General features: G+C 33.5%; 2 protein-coding genes across 5 annotated transcripts in view; one reads left to right on the top strand and one right to left on the bottom strand.

Annotated features, from left to right (window-relative positions):
• The window catches only part of LOC137634768 (zinc transporter ZIP6-like), a 136430-nt gene that overhangs the window by 30857 nt on the left and 88073 nt on the right, over positions 1-17500 (top strand). For all 3 annotated transcript variants that reach the window (XM_068367297.1, XM_068367295.1, XM_068367296.1), the window contains exons 2-3: positions 13516-14357; positions 15272-15375. In XM_068367297.1, coding sequence (XP_068223398.1) covers positions 13709-14357; positions 15272-15375 — 753 coding nt within the window. In that variant the 5' untranslated portion in view covers positions 13516-13708. The remainder of the gene's footprint in view (positions 1-13515; positions 14358-15271; positions 15376-17500) is intronic.
• The window catches only part of LOC137634769 (proton-coupled zinc antiporter SLC30A2-like), a 138909-nt gene that overhangs the window by 90228 nt on the left and 31181 nt on the right, over positions 1-17500 (bottom strand). The gene's annotated exons all lie outside the window — the stretch shown is intronic.

Below are 17500 nucleotides of genomic sequence, written 5' to 3'. Positions count from 1 at the left end.
TTTCATAGTCCTCAGGCATGTAGGCCTGGGTCTTCCAACTCTTCTATTTGTCGACAAATGACTGTTAATCAATTTCACTTTTTAATGTTATTATTTCAATTAATACTTAATTTTATTCACATGTACGCACACACACACACTATATATATATATATATATATATATATATATATATATATATGTGTGTGTGTGTGTGTGTGTGTGTGTGTGTGTGTATGTGTGTGTGTAGGTATTTGTTTGTGTATATGTTTATTTAGTTACCAACTATAAGTCACAGTCAGTTTCGGAAGCCTCCCACTGCTGACGTGGCAATCTTCGAAAAAACCGTGAAATCCTTTTCCCTTAAGACACGCGAGGTCAAAGGTAGGAAGTAACTCTTCGGGGAAGATATTTTTCTCTGAATATTGATAGCTAATTTTAACAGGAAGATTCTCCCATGGGAGTTTTCCCTTAGTAAATATTCTTTTCTCTTCACTCCGCATTTACGGCAGTGCCATATATTCTAATTCAGCCGACGGTATTCCATAGAGGCATAGAATTAGGTATCTTCAAAGTTTGAACCCGGGTTTTAAACTTTTAGGGTTATTACCATAGTTTGAGGTAATTTTCGTGGTTTCAAGGTAATTCGAAGGTAAATGTGGTTTTACTAGCTTAAAATTTAAGGAAATTGGAAAACGTTTTAAGGTAATCTTGGTTAAAACGCAGGTTATTTAAGGTAATGGCCTCATGGCACATGTTCGAGTTTGAACTCGGCTGCAAACAGAAAGCAGGGAACACTGACTTACGGGAGAAAATAAGACAAGAAAGAAATGATTCAGTGGTTTCATTTGCAAGGAGACTGATGACGTAATAATTATAAAAAAAAATACGTATTTTTATCACGGTGCACTAAAAGAACGTACTGTATATAGTATCCCCTACTTTATCTCGTTCATAATGATAAAATGGTGATTTTAACCGGAACTGTACCCTATGGCAACAGTGTCTGTTATGGACTGCGATGTTTTTTTTTTTTTTTTTTTTTTTTTTTTTTTTTTTTTTTTTTTTTTTATGCGAAACCTGAACCTGTATTTTTCTTCTTCTTCTTCTTCTTCTTCTTCTTCTTCTTCTTCTTCTTCTTCTTCTTCTTCTTCTTATTATTATTATTATTATTATTATTATTATTATTAACCGTTGGTATCTTATGTACAAATCGTAATGAAAGTCCGTACACATAAAGGCAAAATAGTATATATTTTTTTTCTCTTTTTATGTTATGTGTTATTTCAGCGTTATTGAATACGCAAATCGTATGATGTTAGCTGCTGTAACATTTATATAAATCGGGGCTTTTATTTACCCGAACCCTGTTGCTATCAACATTAAGAAACGGACTATATTGTCCCAAGCAAGGTCTTCTATAGACCTTGCTCCCTAGTGTGTGACACCCACTCACGGATGCTAGTAGTTGTATTACTAGCACAATAGGAATGATTTGGGCAAAGTATGGAGTATTTCAAACTTCGATTGTGGGTGTCAGATTTTTTTTTTTTTTTTTTTTTTTTTTTTTTTTTTTTGTACTTTGCATTTTAATGGTTTTATTCTTCTTACCATATTTTTTCATTGCCTATAGTTATACTTTGCTTATTTTCTCTGGCTAATTTTTTCATTTTTATATTTTTCCCCGCCTGTATTTTTATTTTGTAACATTTTCTTGCCATTGTTTTAATATTGGCCTTTTTCCTTGCCGATGTTTGTATCCTGTCATTTTTTCTTACAGGATCTTTTATATTGAATTTTTATTACCTAATGTTATTAATTAACCCTTCTGTCCTTGGCAATGTTTTTATTATGCTAATTCTGTTTAATCGACTGGAATCTTTTCTTATTACCAAATATTTTTATTTTGAAATATTCTGCTTTGCTAAAAGATGCTTGCCTTGAAATTATTTTTCCTACCAATACTTTTATTCTTGCTAGTGAGAGATTTTTAATAGGAAAAATATCCATGTGATTCAACGAGGGCACAACTATCACCATAGTGACCAAACTAACATGACCTTGAATTTAAACTTGCAAAGGCTATGTACTGCAATTCAACCTTGGTTACACCCTGTACCCTAGTTAGAGGTCGCGTATGATGAGCTTCGTTGCTCTAAACTTAATGGAACTTTGGTTCCTTAAATATTTTATAGATATATACATAAAAACAACGATCTTATTACGGTTGTGGGAGGAAACATTTACATCATGCATACATACATACATACATACATACATACATACATACATACACATAAAATTCACAGGGACACTTGATGCCCAAGTGCAACAACCCACAAAGAAAAAGTAAAATACTTAATGAATCCTCTAGATGAATTAAATACGAAACCGGTATATATATATATATATATATATATATATATATATATATATATATATATATATATATATATATATATATATATATATATATATATATATATATATATATATATATATATATATATATAAAGAGAGAGAGAGAGAGATTTCATTCTATCATTTTCCTGAAGCCAGCCATTTGTTGGATTGAGTTTGCCAACTTTCACAGACTTCGAACTTGGGATGAATGCTATCTTTTAGTATTTACGTCATATGTTCTTTGAGTTTTGTAAACATATAAACGTGTATGTGGAGTTGTCATTAATTTAGTTTTGTAATTAAGACAATTAAGTTTATATATATATATATATATATATATATATATATATATATATATATATATATATATATCTATATATATTTATATGTGTGTGTGTGTGAATATGTATGCATTGTATGTATTGTCTATATATGTGAGAAAATCAATATAAAACTTGGAAGATCTCGATAATCAACAAAAAAGTATTTTCTTCCTTCAGTTTCTCTAGACATAACTTAACAGTTAAAAGATTCTTCTAAAAGAGAAGATTAAAGAAGGGTATAAAGCAAGAATATCTAAGGGCCGAAGCAACACTGCAAAAAACCATAAGCAATGCATGCAATCCATTTTACAAGATGCATTGACTGCGCTAAATACGGTGGATAATTTAACATGGTTTCACAGAATTCTATATCTCGTTATATTACCATTACCTTTAACATTGTTAGACCTTGCTTTTCTTCATTTTACCGTATAATAGTGACTGACCCTTGGATATTTTCTGACCTTCATTGCCTGGGTATTATCCTCCCCTTTATGAAGACATCTAGGTCTATCTTATAATAGGATTCCAACCAAAGATATGCCGTCGAAACAGGATATTCTTTCGACTCTTACGTTGCGTCTCGTGTGCAATGTCTGCCCACCTTTATAGTTATATACAGTAGTATACGACAGCTATCAGGAAGTATTTGCTACTGGAATGTACCGGTTAATTTTTATGATTATATGAGTGCTCTTACTGATTTTCAAGATTTTTCGTATTTTCAGATTTATATATATATATATATATATATATATATATATATATATATATATATATATATATATATATATATATATATATAAATATATATATATATATATATATATATATATATATATATATATATATATATATATATGTATATATATATATATATATACATATTTATTGTATACGTGTTTATATTATATAGATTTATGATTATTAATATAATCTCTCTCTCTCTCTCTCTCTCTCTCTCTCTCTCTCTCTCTCTCTCTCTCTCTCTCTCTCTCTCTCTCTATATATATATATATATATATATATATATATATATATATATATATATATATATATATATATATATGCATATATATATGTATATATACATATGTGTATATGTGCGTGTGTGTGTACATGTATATATATATATATATATATATATATATATATATATATATATATATGTGTGTGTGTGCGGGTGTGTATATACAGTATATGTATATATAAAAGAGAGATAGAGAGAGAGAGAGAGAGAGAGAGATTAATAATCATATGAATCTATATAATATAAACACGTATAGAATATATATATATATATATATATATATATATATATATATATATATATATATATATATATATATATATATATATATATATATATATATATATATATATATATTATCATCTGGGATATGATCATGATCTCGACGATGAAGACGGAATGTAGGTGTATAGGGACGCGAGTGGTCCACACCACTTATGGTGGGGCTGACACACTTGTGATTTGTACACACAGAAGGGAGTGTGCTCACACAGGTGCTCTTTTAATATACATTTTGGCTGCTTCTTCAACCCTCAGGATTTCCCTCCCATTTCCCTTTCCGCCTTCTGCCCCCTCCCACAATCTTCCACCCTCCCAACCGCCCACCTGTATAATTACTTATGGCTCGGCTCGTAAGAGACGGAAATGCCCTGTCTGGGCCTCTCCTCCCTGTCTTTTCTCTTCCTCCAACTATTCCGACCCTAATATTCCCTGTCTTTAGCTCTTTTTCCCGTCTGAGATTCATGTTTTTATTCAATGGAGGAAATGATTCGAACTGTTGGTTTGTGGCGATTTATGAAGCACTGATATTTAACTGTCGAAATTGTTTTTTCATTATTTATACATTTGACATTCTCTCTCTCTCTCTCTCTCTCTCTCTCTCTCTCTCTCTCTCTCTCTCTCTCTCTCTCTCTCTCTCTCTCTCTCTCTCTCTTTTATATATATATATATATATATATATATATATATATATATATATATATATATATATATATATATATATTTCCTTCAATTTTAAAATGAAAACGGCCTCTGAAGAGAGAATGATAATTATTTGAAATTATAGAATTTAAGATGAACGTTCAAAAATGTTCAAAAATTTTAAGAATTTTATTACTAAGAGTTTTGACGTTGGGTCAACAAATACCTTCACATGTGGTTAGTAAATGAGATATAATTTCTTCATAACTAGTGAAATTATTTTAAATTACATAGATTTTAGTCTAATTTTTCGGACCGAATATTTGGTTAAGCTTCAAGACCAAAGAATTTTAACATCGTCATTTAGAAATTTTATATCTGTATATATATATATATATATATATATATATATATATATATATATATATATTTGTATTTATTTATTTATTTATATATAAGAACACTTACATCAAATGCCAACATAAGGGGCAATATGTGGCGTAGTACCGTATATATATATATATATATATATATATATATATATATATATATATATATATATATATATATGTGTGTGTGTGTGTGTGAAAGAGCTCGTAATTCAAATGCTAATGTAGGTGGCAACATGTGGCGTAGTACCGGCTGAGTCATATATATATATATATATATATATATATATATATATATATATATATATATATATATATATATATATATGTGTGTGTGTGTGTGTGTGTGTGTGTTTATGTATATATATGTATATGAGTGTGTGTATATATATATATATATATATATATATATATATATATATATATATATATATATATATATATATATATATGACTCAGAGGTGGTACGATGCCACGTGTATCAACTTTTTTAGGTCTGATTTGAATGAGCTATTTTTTACTTCCTTTTTTTAGCGAAAACCTGCTAATTCCATGATAAAAGGGGGTTATTCAAACCATAGCAATACGAAGGGGAAATGACGTTTTTTAACGTCACAATTTACAACTTCAGCGAGAGGAACAATTTAGAAGGCTTATTCTTGACATCCTTATCAGCACTAGGATGTACCCTACTTTAACCTTTTATATGAGTAGAGCTCTTTAGACAAATAATATTACTCTTATATATGGTAATATAATTTCCATTATTCAGGTTGATAAATTACTAAAATACTCTTTTATGTGATAAAATATTTCCTGATTGAGCTGTGCAGTTTTGAGGTTGATAAATTAGAAAAATACTCTTATATGTGATAAAATATTTCCTGATTGAGCTGGGCAGTTTTGAGGTTGATAAATTAGAAAAATACTCTTATATGTCATAGAATATTTCCTGATTGAGGAGTGCAATATTCAGGTTGATAAATACTAAAATACTCTTATATGTGATAAAATAGTTCCTGATTGAGCTTTGCAGTTTTGAGGTTGATAAATTAGAAAAATACTCTTATATGTGATAAAATATTTCCTGATGGAGTACAGTTTTCAGGTTGATAAATTACGAAAATACTCATATGTGATAAAATATTTCCTGATTGAGCTGTGCAGTTTTGAGGTTGATAAATTAGAAAAATACTCTTATATGTGATAAAATATTTCCTGATTGAGCAGTGCAGTATTCAGGTTGATAAATACTAAAATAATCTTATATGTGATAAAATATTTCCTGATTGAGCGGTGCAGTTTTTAGGTTGATAAATTTTTACTTGCAAATGGCATATATCTTACACTAGCTGATAGTTATAGCTTATGTGATTGCAAAATTAATGTGGCTTTTTGTGTGCATTTTGGTGAATCCTGGTCTTTGCAGTATTTTGGAAAAAGAAAAAAAAAGTTCAATTAATTTTTTGCTTATATGATCAGAACTGAAATGTACTGGTATTTTTATTGTAAATTTTATTCCTTTTTTTGATACTTTAATCTTAGTGCTAAGTATAGGATAAGGCTACAGCCATAAAACTATGAAACAATCTTGATTTGTTTGTGGGAAACTTGGCAGTTCTTGCTCCATAAGATACGACTTTTAACCAAGTGTTTACGTCAAGTGTTACCTCTCTCTCATTGGAACGTCCGTTTTTTTCTCTCTCATTTAAACGTGTTATTTACGTCAAGTGTTACTTCTCTCTCATTGGAATGTCCGTTTTTTTCTCTCTCATTTAAACGTGTTATTTACGTCAAGTGTTACTTCTCTCTCATTGGAATGTCCGTTTTTTTCTCTCTCATTTAAACGTGTTATTTACGTCAAGTGTTACTTCTCTCTCATTGGAATGTCCGTTTTTTTCTCTCATTTAAACGTGTTATTTACGTCAAGTGTTACTTCTCCCTCATTGGAATGTCCGTTTTTTTCTCTCATCTAAACGTGTTATTTACGTCAAGTGTTCCTTCTCTCTCATTGGAATGTCCGGTTTTTTCTCTCATTTAAACGTGTTATTTACGTCAAGTGTTGCTTCTCTCTCATTGGAATGTCCGTTTTTTTCTCTCTCATTTAAACGTGTTATTTACGTCAAGTGTTACTTCTCTCTCATTGGAATGTCCGTTTTTTTCTCTCTCATTTAAACGTGTTATTTACGTCAAGTGTTACTTCTCTCTCATTGGAATGTCTGTTTTTTTTCTCTCATTTAAACGTGTTATTTACGTCAAGTGTTACTTCTCTCTCATTGGAATGTCCGTTTTTTTTCTCTCATTTAAACGTGTTATTTACGTCAAGTGTTACTTCTCTCTCATTGGAATGTCCGTTTTTTTCTCTCATTTAAACGTGTTATTTACGTCAAGTGTTACTTCTCTCTCATTGGAATGTCCGTTTTTTTCTCATTTAAACGTGTTATTTACGTCAAGTGTTACTTCTCTCTCATTGGAATGTCCGTTTTTTTTCTCATCTAAACGTGTTATTTACGTCAAGTGTTACTTCTCTCTCATTGGAATGTCCGTTTTTTCTCATCTAAACGTGTTATTTACGTCAAGTGTTACTTCTCTCTCATTGGAATGTCCGTTTTTTCTCTCTCATTTAAACGTGTTATTTACGTCAAGTGTTACTTCTCTCTCATTGGAATGTCCGTTTTTTCTCTCATTTAAACGTGTTATTTACGTCAAGTGTTACTTCTCTCTCATTGGAATGTCCGTTTTTTTCTCTCTCATTTAAACGTGTTATTTACGTCAAGTGTTACTTCTCCCTCATTGGAATGTCCGTTTTTTTCTCTCTCATTTAAACGTGTTATTTACGTCAAGTGTTACTTCTCTCTCATTGGAATGTCCGTTTTTTTCTCTCTCATTTAAACGTGTTATTTACGTCAAGTGTTACTTCTCTCTCATTGGAATGTCCGTTTTTTCTCTCTCATTTAAACGTGTTATTTACGTCAAGTGTTACTTCTCTCTCATTGGAATGTCCGTTTTTTTTCTCTCTCATTTAAACGTGTTATTTACGTCAAGTGTTACTTCTCCCTCATTGGAATGTCCGTTTTTTTCTCTCATCTAAACGTGTTATTTACGTCAAGTGTTACTTCTCCCTCATTGGAATGTCCGTTTTTTTCTCTCATCTAAACGTGTTATTTACGTCAAGTGTTACTTCTCCCTCATTGGAATGTCCGTTTTTTTCTCTCATCTAAACGTGTTATTTACGTCAAGTGTTACTTCTCTCTCATTGGAATGTCCGTTTTTTCTCTCTCATTTAAATGTGTTATTTACGTCAAGTGTTACTTCTCTCTCATTGGAATGTCCGTTTTTTTCTCTCATTTAAACGTGTCATTTACGTCAAGTGTTACTTCTCTCTCATTGGAATGTCCGTTTTTTTCTCATTTAAACGTGTTATTTACGTCAAGTGTTACTTCTCTCTCATTGGAATGTCCGTTTTTTTTCTCTCATTTAAACGTGTTATTTACGTCAAGTGTTGCTTCTCTCTCATTGGAATGTCCGTTTTTTTTCTCTCGTTTAAACGTGTTATTTACGTCAAGTGTTGCTTCTCTCTCATTGGAATGTCCGTTTTTTTTCTCTCGTTTAAACGTGTTATTTACGTCAAGTGTTGCTTCTCTCTCATTGGAATGTCCGTTTTTTTCTCTCATTTAAACGTGTTATTTACGTCAAGTGTTGCTTCTCTCTCATTGGAATGTCCGTTTTTTTCTCTCATTTAAACGTGTTATTTACGTCAAGTGTTGCTTCTCTCTCATTGGAATGTCCGTTTTTTTCTCTCTCATTTAAACGTGTTATTTACGTCAAGTGTTACTTCTCTCTCATTGGAATGTCCGTTTTTTTCTCTCTCATTTAAACGTGTTATTTACGTCAAGTGTTACTTCTCTCTCATTGGAATGTCCGTTTTTTTCTCTCTCATTTAAACGTGTTATTTACGTCAAGTGTTACTTCTCTCTCATTGGAATGTCCGTTTTTTTCTCTCTCATTTAAACGTGTTATTTACGTCAAGTGTTACTTCTCTCTCATTGGAATGTCCGTTTTTTTCTCTCTCATTTAAACGTGTTATTTACGTCAAGTGTTACTTCTCTCTCATTGGAATGTCCGTTTTTTTCTCTCTCATTTAAACGTGTTATTTACTTCAAGTGTTACTTCTCTCTCATTGGAATGTCCGTTTTTTTCTCTCTCATTTAAACGTGTTATTTACGTCAAGTGTTACTTCTCTCTCATTGGAATGTCCGTTTTTTTCTCTCTCATTTAAACGTGTTATTTACGTCAAGTGTTACTTCTCCCTCATTGGAATGTCCGTTTTTTTCTCTCGTTTAAACGTGTTATTTACGTCAAGTGTTACTTCTCTCTCCTCTCATTGGAATGTCCGTTTTTTTTCTCTCGTTTAAACGTGTTATTTACGTCAAGTGTTACTTCTCTCTCATTGGAATGTCCGTTTTTTTTCTCTCGTTTAAACGTGTTATTTACGTCAAGTGTTACTTCTCTCTCATTGGAATGTCCGTTTTTTTCTCTCTCATTTAAACGTGTTATTTACGTCAAGTGTTACTTCTCTCTCATTGGAATGTCCGTTTTTTTCTCTCTCATTTAAACGTGTTATTTACGTCAAGTGTTACTTCTCTCTCATTGGAATGTCCGTTTTTTTCTCTCTCATTTAAACGTGTTATTTACGTCAAGTGTTACTTCTCTCTCATTGGAATGTCCGTTTTTTTCTCTCTCGTTTAAACGTGTTATTTACGTCAAGTGTTACTTCTCTCTCATTGGAATGTCCGTTTTTTTCTCTCTCGTTTAAACGTGTTATTTACGTCAAGTGTTACTTCTCTCTCATTGGAATGTCCGTTTTTTTCTCTCTCGTTTAAACGTGTTATTTACGTCAAGTGTTACTTCTCTCTCATTGGAATGTCCGTTTTTTTCTCTCTCGTTTAAACGTGTTATTTACGTCAAGTGTTACTTCTCTCTCATTGGAATGTCCGTTTTTTTCTCTCTCGTTTAAACGTGTTATTTACGTCAAGTGTTACTTCTCTCTCATTGGAATGTCCGTTTTTTTCTCTCTCATTTAAACGTGTTATTTACGTCAAGTGTTACTTCTCTCTCATTGGAATGTCCGTTTTTTTCTCTCTCATTTAAACGTGTTATTTACGTCAAGTGTTACTTCTCTCTCATTGGAATGTCCGTTTTTTTCTCTCTCATTTAAACGTGTTATTTACGTCAAGTGTTACTTCTCCCTCATTGGAATGTCCGTTTTTTTTCTCTCTCATTTAAACGTGTTATTTACGTCAAGTGTTACTTCTCCCTCATTGGAATGTCCGTTTTTTTCTCTCTCATTTAAACGTGTTATTTACGTCAAGTGTTACTTCTCTCTCATTGGAATGTCCGTTTTTTTTTCTCTCATTTAAACGTGTTATTTACGTCAAGTGTTACTTCTCTCTCTTTGGAATGTCCGTTTTTTCTCTCATTTAAACGTGTTATTTACGTCAAGTGTTACTTCTCCCTCATTGGAATGTCCGTTTTTTTTTTCTCGTTTAAATGTGTTATTTACGTCAAGTGTTACTTCTCTCTCTTTGGAATGTCCGTTTTTTCTCTCATTTAAACGTGTTATTTACGTCAAGTGTTACTTCTCTCTCATTGGAATGTCCGTTTTTTTCTCTCTCATTTAAACGTGTTATTTACGTCAAGTGTTACTTCTCTCTCATTGGAATGTCCGTTTTTTTTTCTCTCATTTAAACGTGTTATTTACGTCAAGTGTTACTTCTCTCTCTTTGGAATGTCCGTTTTTTCTCTCATTTAAACGTGTTATTTACGTCAAGTGTTACTTCTCCCTCATTGGAATGTCCGTTTTTTTTTCTCGTTTAAATGTGTTATTTACGTCAAGTGTTACTTCTCTCTCTTTGGAATGTCCGTTTTTTCTCTCATTTAAACGTGTTATTTACGTCAAGTGTTACTTCTCTCTCATTGGAATGTCCGTTTTTTTCTCTCTCATTTAAACGTGTTATTTACGTCAAGTGTTACTTCTCTCTCATTGGAATGTCCGTTTTTTTTTCTCTCATTTAAACGTGTTATTTACGTCAAGTGTTACTTCTCTCTCTTTGGAATGTCCGTTTTTTCTCTCATTTAAACGTGTTATTTACGTCAAGTGTTACTTCTCCCTCATTGGAATGTCCGTTTTTTTTTTCTCGTTTAAATGTGTTGATTTAATTTTCAAGGAAACTTATCTTGCGATAGAGGGTACACTTGGGCACACTACTCTATATTATTTCTCTTGTTCTTGTCTTTTTATTATAGTTTATATATGAAAGGTCTATTTTAATGTTACTGTTCTTAAAATATTTTATTTAATAGTTCGTTACTCTCTGGTAGTTTTTTTTCCTTGCCTCTTTTCCACACTGGGCTATTTTCCCCTGTTGGAGCCCTTGGTCTGATAGCGTCCTACTATTTCAACTTGGGTTATAGTGCAGCTGCTAATAATAATAATAATAAATTCTAAGTATACGTTTCAAATAAATAAAACCACTGTCATGTCCTAAAGATAAATTCAATCACAGCTGCCTCTCCATTTTGATATATTACCTTACTGCTGTTAAATAAACATCATGCATGGATACATTATTGGTAATCTCACAGAATTTCCAGACTAAAAATTACTGTCTTCATCAAGTATCACGATTCATGGAGTGTGCACAAGTTTTTATTCTAATGCTTCAATCCGCTTATATCGATACTTTAATATTACTTTTCAAATGTTGATTTTGCATAGTTTAGGAAGTACAAGTACCGTAAGAGAGAGCTGAGATTGTCTGTATATAATGTTATCTCTTCAAGAACCTTAACCTTTTCGTAGGGCTTCTTTGGACAAGTTTCTTGATAAGCACATTTTCGACTTTCAGAAATAACATTCGCATGAACATATTTGATAGAGTAGATTTATTTTGAACCCCGATTGAAGTACTACAGGTTAAAAAGTATTGAAATGAAAATTCTTTCGAATTTTGTGAATGTTAATTTCCTTTTGAAACTGTACGTATAAAATATCAGAAAACTTAGTCGCACCTGGCGTGGTTGACGCCAATGTGGAACTTTGCCAAAGACTTAACAACAAGAAATCATCTATTCAACTTAGTCATGTCTCAGTACAACATCCAACTTTTAAATATAATTGATATTTTGACTTTAAAAGAAGTAATTGTTTTACTTGAAACGATAAAATAAAGTCATTCTCTTCTGGGTGTATAATTGATGATAGATTATTTAGTCTGTATATAGGAACGATGGATGTAGCAGCCTTTATGTTCAAAGTAATGGATTTAGATGTATAATATCTCCACATTCTGTATTATTCAGTAACAATATATGATATATATCTAAATATAACATCTATATAAACTTTATAGCTTAGTGGACGCGATCAGTCAAAAATGAATGCTAGATATTTAGGTAGATATTCACAGACACAGATCCAACCCTTCCCACCCCATCCTCCATTCTTAACAACCTTTCGTGGTACCCCCTCTACCCGAGGAACAGAGAGATACCGAGTAGTCATACATTTGGCAATGCCGCTCAGCGTGACAGGAAAGAATGTGTGTATATGTATGTATATTATATATATATATATATATATATATATATATATATATATATATATATATATATATATATATATATATAATATATATATATATATAAATAAATACATACATACATACATACATATATATATATATATATATATATATATATATATATATATATATATATATATATATATATATATATATATATATATATATATATATATAGCTTCTCGTAGAAATCGCCAACTAACGTGACTCCCTTTAGGTTTTGAATGCATACGCCAATTTTAATTTTCCACAAAAAAAAAGAAAAAAAAAACAGGGAAAACAAACTTGTTATACGGTATATAGCTCTTAATGGTCAGGCATTAAATGTGTGTTTTTTTTTTTTTTTTTTTTTTTTTTTTTTTTTTTTTTTTTTTTTTTTTTACGAGATTAAAGGTGAAGAAAAGATGACAGAGGATAGAGATTATGAGGAGGGGGGGGGGGAGTTGCAGTCAGTCTTAAATGAATGTGGGTGAAAGAGAGAAAAGTACATGAAACTGGGGTAGATCCCTTTGGGTCTTTTGATGGTCGCTTAAGACCTCTGTATTGTTAGCCATGAACAGGTCGTTCTAACTTTTGCGTATTTATTCGGTGTCTTGCGTGTATAAACATCAGACGACCCTTGTATTGGTGCTCCGTCTTATTTGAGATGTTCTGTGCATAGCATCAAAATTAATAAGCTAACTAGATAGGAAATGCATAGATAGTGTATAGATTTTTATATTGTTCTATAATATTACTATTGCGTTTTGTGTTGGGTAAAGCATCTAAAATCTACAAACATGTATACATAGTTTCCTTAGTATTATTATTCTTGTTTTTTGTTTCAGGTATATGACAGGTTGTGTATTTTTGTCTGTGGGCGCAGGAGAGGAGAGGCGGTGTCGAGAAGGCGATTCTCTAACAACAACAACAACAACAATAACAACACCCACAGCAGCATCCACACCTGCTTTTGGAAATTCTTCAGCATCACACAAGAATCCCCTTTTCTTCTTCGCGTCCTAAGAATCTCCTGCGACGATGATGATGACGACCTTCCCGCTGAAGCTATCTTTGATGATCCTCCTGACGAAGGGCATGATTATGGCGTGCCCCGCCCCGGACGCCACAGACGACCAGATCTTGAGGGATCTGCCGCAGCTGCGTGAACTTTTCGATCGGTACGGCGATGGCAACAACGTTCTCACCCCCGAGGGCCTCCTGAAGCTCTTACGTAGCTTGGGTCTCGACTTACCGAAGGATGGGCCCACCGGCGACCACCACGCCTCCGACCACGTCACTCACGACCACAATCCAGACGAAGGGCACAAGCGCAGCAACCATTTAAGCCACGACCACAATCACGACGACGATGACCACCATCATCGCCAGTACGACAAGGGGCCGCGAGGAGGAGGAGGAGGAGGGGCCATCGACAACAACGACCATGCTTCCTACTCGTCGTCTTCCTCTGGCCAATCCCCGAAGGGCTCCTCCAGCCGTGGGCATCTGAATAGCCACGCTGACCACAGCCACGAGGACGAGCACGTCCATCACGATCATGAAAACCACGCTGATGGAAAGGCGGGGCTAGAAAAGGCAGGCCAGGGCAGAGGGACTTCGCCTGGGAGGCGCCACAAGGAAGGAGCATGGGACGCTGAAGGAGGTGATCCTAGCAGCAGTAGCCAAGGTTTGTAGGACGTCAGTGTTGATGAAATATTGAATGTAATTATCATGATAAGGAATTAACTTGTAATTTTATGGCATATAGAAAAAAAACACTTCTTAACGACTATTGCTTTTATGATTAATTCTTTTGACTTTTGAGAGAGAGAGAGAGAGAGAGAGAGAGAGAGAGAGAGAGAGAGAGAGAGAGAGAGAGAGAGAGAGAGAGAGAGAGAGAGAGAGAAATATATTGAGTTTTCTCCTCAAAGTCTGTGGTTTGGAAACAGCCACAGAAAAATAATATTATTTCCTAATAATGACAATATTGTAATGGGTTTCACCACTGCCACCTTTGAGTTTTAAAACTACGGAATTTCTCTTCAAGAAGTTATCAATGACTTTAATTCTGTTAACCAGTGTCATGGACCATTCTCAAAGACCTTATTGCTACTAATAATAGTTATAGGGATAGGACAATTATTTATTATTGTTATCATTATTGTCATCATTCAAAAATGAAATTTGCCATGCATCATATATATATATATATATATATATATATATATATATATATATATATATATATATATATATATATATATATATACATATAAATTCTTGTAATTGACAGTAAATTTATATATATAAATTCTTGTAATTGACAGTAAAATATATATATATATATATATATATATATATATATATATATATATATATATATATATATATATATATATATATATATTCTTGTAATTGACGGTAAAATTATATATATATATATATATATATATATATATATATATATATATATATATATATATATATATATATATATAAATTCTTGTAATTGACAGTAAAATTTCAGAGTTTCAGACAGAGCTAATTACTAAAAATTATTATTTCTTTTCTTAATTATATTTTTTTCCCTATGTGTTGCAGGTCAACCGGGCGAGACCTCCAATGTGTCTCGAATGCAACCGCAGTCTTCTGCAACGTCACTTGCAAGGGGATCAACACGTCATCATGCAACAGATGCTGGGAAGGTAAAGTGCAACTGTTGTTTCTTTAATTGTTTTTTGTTTGTTTGTTTGTTTACTTATTTGAACATAAACAGAGTGGAGGATACCTTAACGTGATGAAAGAGTTTGTGTACCGAGGGTACCTTAACGTGATGAAAGAGTTTGTGTATGGAGGGTACCTTAACGTGATGAAAGAGTTTGTGTATGGAGGGTACCTTAACGTGATGAAAGAGTTTGTGTATGGAGGGTACCTTAACGTGATGAAAGAGTTTGTGTATGGAGGGTACCTTAACGTGATGAAAGAGTTTGTGTATGGAGGGTACCTTAACGTGATGAAAGAGTTTGTGTATGGAGGGTACCTTAACGTGATGAAAGAGTTTGTGTACGGAGGGTACCTTAACGTGATGAAAGAGTTTGTGTACCGAGGGTACCTTAACGTGATGAAAGAGTTTGTGTATCGAGGGTACCTTAACGTGATGAAAGAGTTTGTGTATGGAGGGTACCTTAACGTGATGAAAGAGTTTGTGTATGGAGGGTACCTTAACGTGATGAAAGAGTTTGTGTATGGAGGGTACCTTAACGTGATGAAAGAGTTTGTGTATGGAGGGTACCTTAACGTGATGAAAGAGTTTGTGTATGGAGGGTACCTTAACGTGATGAAAGAGTTTGTGTATGGAGGGTACCTTAACGTGATGAAAGAGTTTGTGTACCGAGGGTACCTTAACGTGATGAAAGAGTTTGTGTACGGAGGGTACCTTAACGTGATGAAAGAGTTTGTGTACCGAGGGTACCTTAACGTGATGAAAGAGTTTGTGTATGGAGGGTACCTTAACGTGATGAAAGAGTTTGTGTATGGAGGGTACCTTAACGTGATGAAAGAGTTTGTGTACGGAGGGTACCTTAACGTGATGAAAGAGTTTGTGTACCGAGGGTACCTTAACGTGATGAAAGAGTTTGTGTATCGAGGGTACCTTAACGTGATGAAAGAGTTTGTGTATGGGGGGTACCTTAACGTGATGAAAGAGTTTGTGTATCGAGGGTACCTTAACGTGATGAAAGAGTTTGTGTATGGGGGGTACCTTAACGTGATGAAAGAGTTTGTGTACGGAGGGTACCTTAACGTGATGAAAGAGTTTGTGTACGGAGGGTACCTTAACGTGATGAAAGAGTTTGTGTACGGAGGGTACCTTAACGTGATGAAAGAGTTTGTGTACGGAGGGTACCTTAACGTGATGAAAGAGTTTGTGTACGGAGGGTACCTTAACGTGATGAAAGAGTTTGTGTACGGAGGGTACCTTAACGTGATGAAAGAGTTTGTGTACGGAGGGTACCTTAACGTGATGAAAGAGTTTGTGTACGGAGGGTACCTTAACGTGATGAAAGAGTTTGTGTACGGAGGGTACCTTAACGTGATGAAAGAGTTTGTGTACGGAGGGTACCTTAACGTGATGAAAGAGTTTGTGTACGGAGGGTACCTTAACGTGATGAAAGAGTTTGTGTACGGAGGGTACCTTAACGTGATGAAAGAGTTTGTGTACGGAGGGTACCTTAACGTGATGAAAGAGTTTGTGTACGGAGGGTACCTTAACGTGGTGAAAGAGTTTGTGTACGGAGGGTACCTTAACGTGATGAAAGAGTTTGTGTATCGAGGGTACCTTAACGTGGTGAAAGAGTTTGTGTACCGAGGGTACCTTAACGTGGTGAAAGAGTTTGTGTATCGGGGGTACCTTAACGTGATGAAAGAGTTTGTGTATCGAGGGTACCTTAACGTGATGAAAGAGTTTGTGTATCGGGGGTACCTTAACGTGATGAAAGAGTTTGTGTATCGAGGGTACCTTAACGTGATGAAAGAGTTTGTGTATCGGGGGTACCTTAACGTGATGAAAGAGTTTGTGTATGGAGGGTACCTTAACGTGATGAAAGAGTTTGTGTATGGGGGGTACCTTAACGTGATGAAAGAGTTTGTGTATGGAGGGTACCTTAACGTGATGAAAGAGTTTGTGTATGGGGGGTACCTTAACGTGATGAAAGAGTTTGTGTACCGAGGGTACCTTAACGTGATGAAAGAGTTTGTGTATGGGGGGTACCTTAACGTGATGAAAGAGTTTGTGTACCGAGGGTACCTTAACGTGATGAAAGAGTTTGTGTA

This window comes from Palaemon carinicauda, chromosome 45, assembly GCF_036898095.1.
Source record: "Palaemon carinicauda isolate YSFRI2023 chromosome 45, ASM3689809v2, whole genome shotgun sequence".
Taxonomy (NCBI): domain Eukaryota; kingdom Metazoa; phylum Arthropoda; class Malacostraca; order Decapoda; family Palaemonidae; genus Palaemon; species Palaemon carinicauda.
Note: the sequence above shows the minus strand (reverse complement) of the source record. Positions and strands in the feature narration are given on the sequence as shown.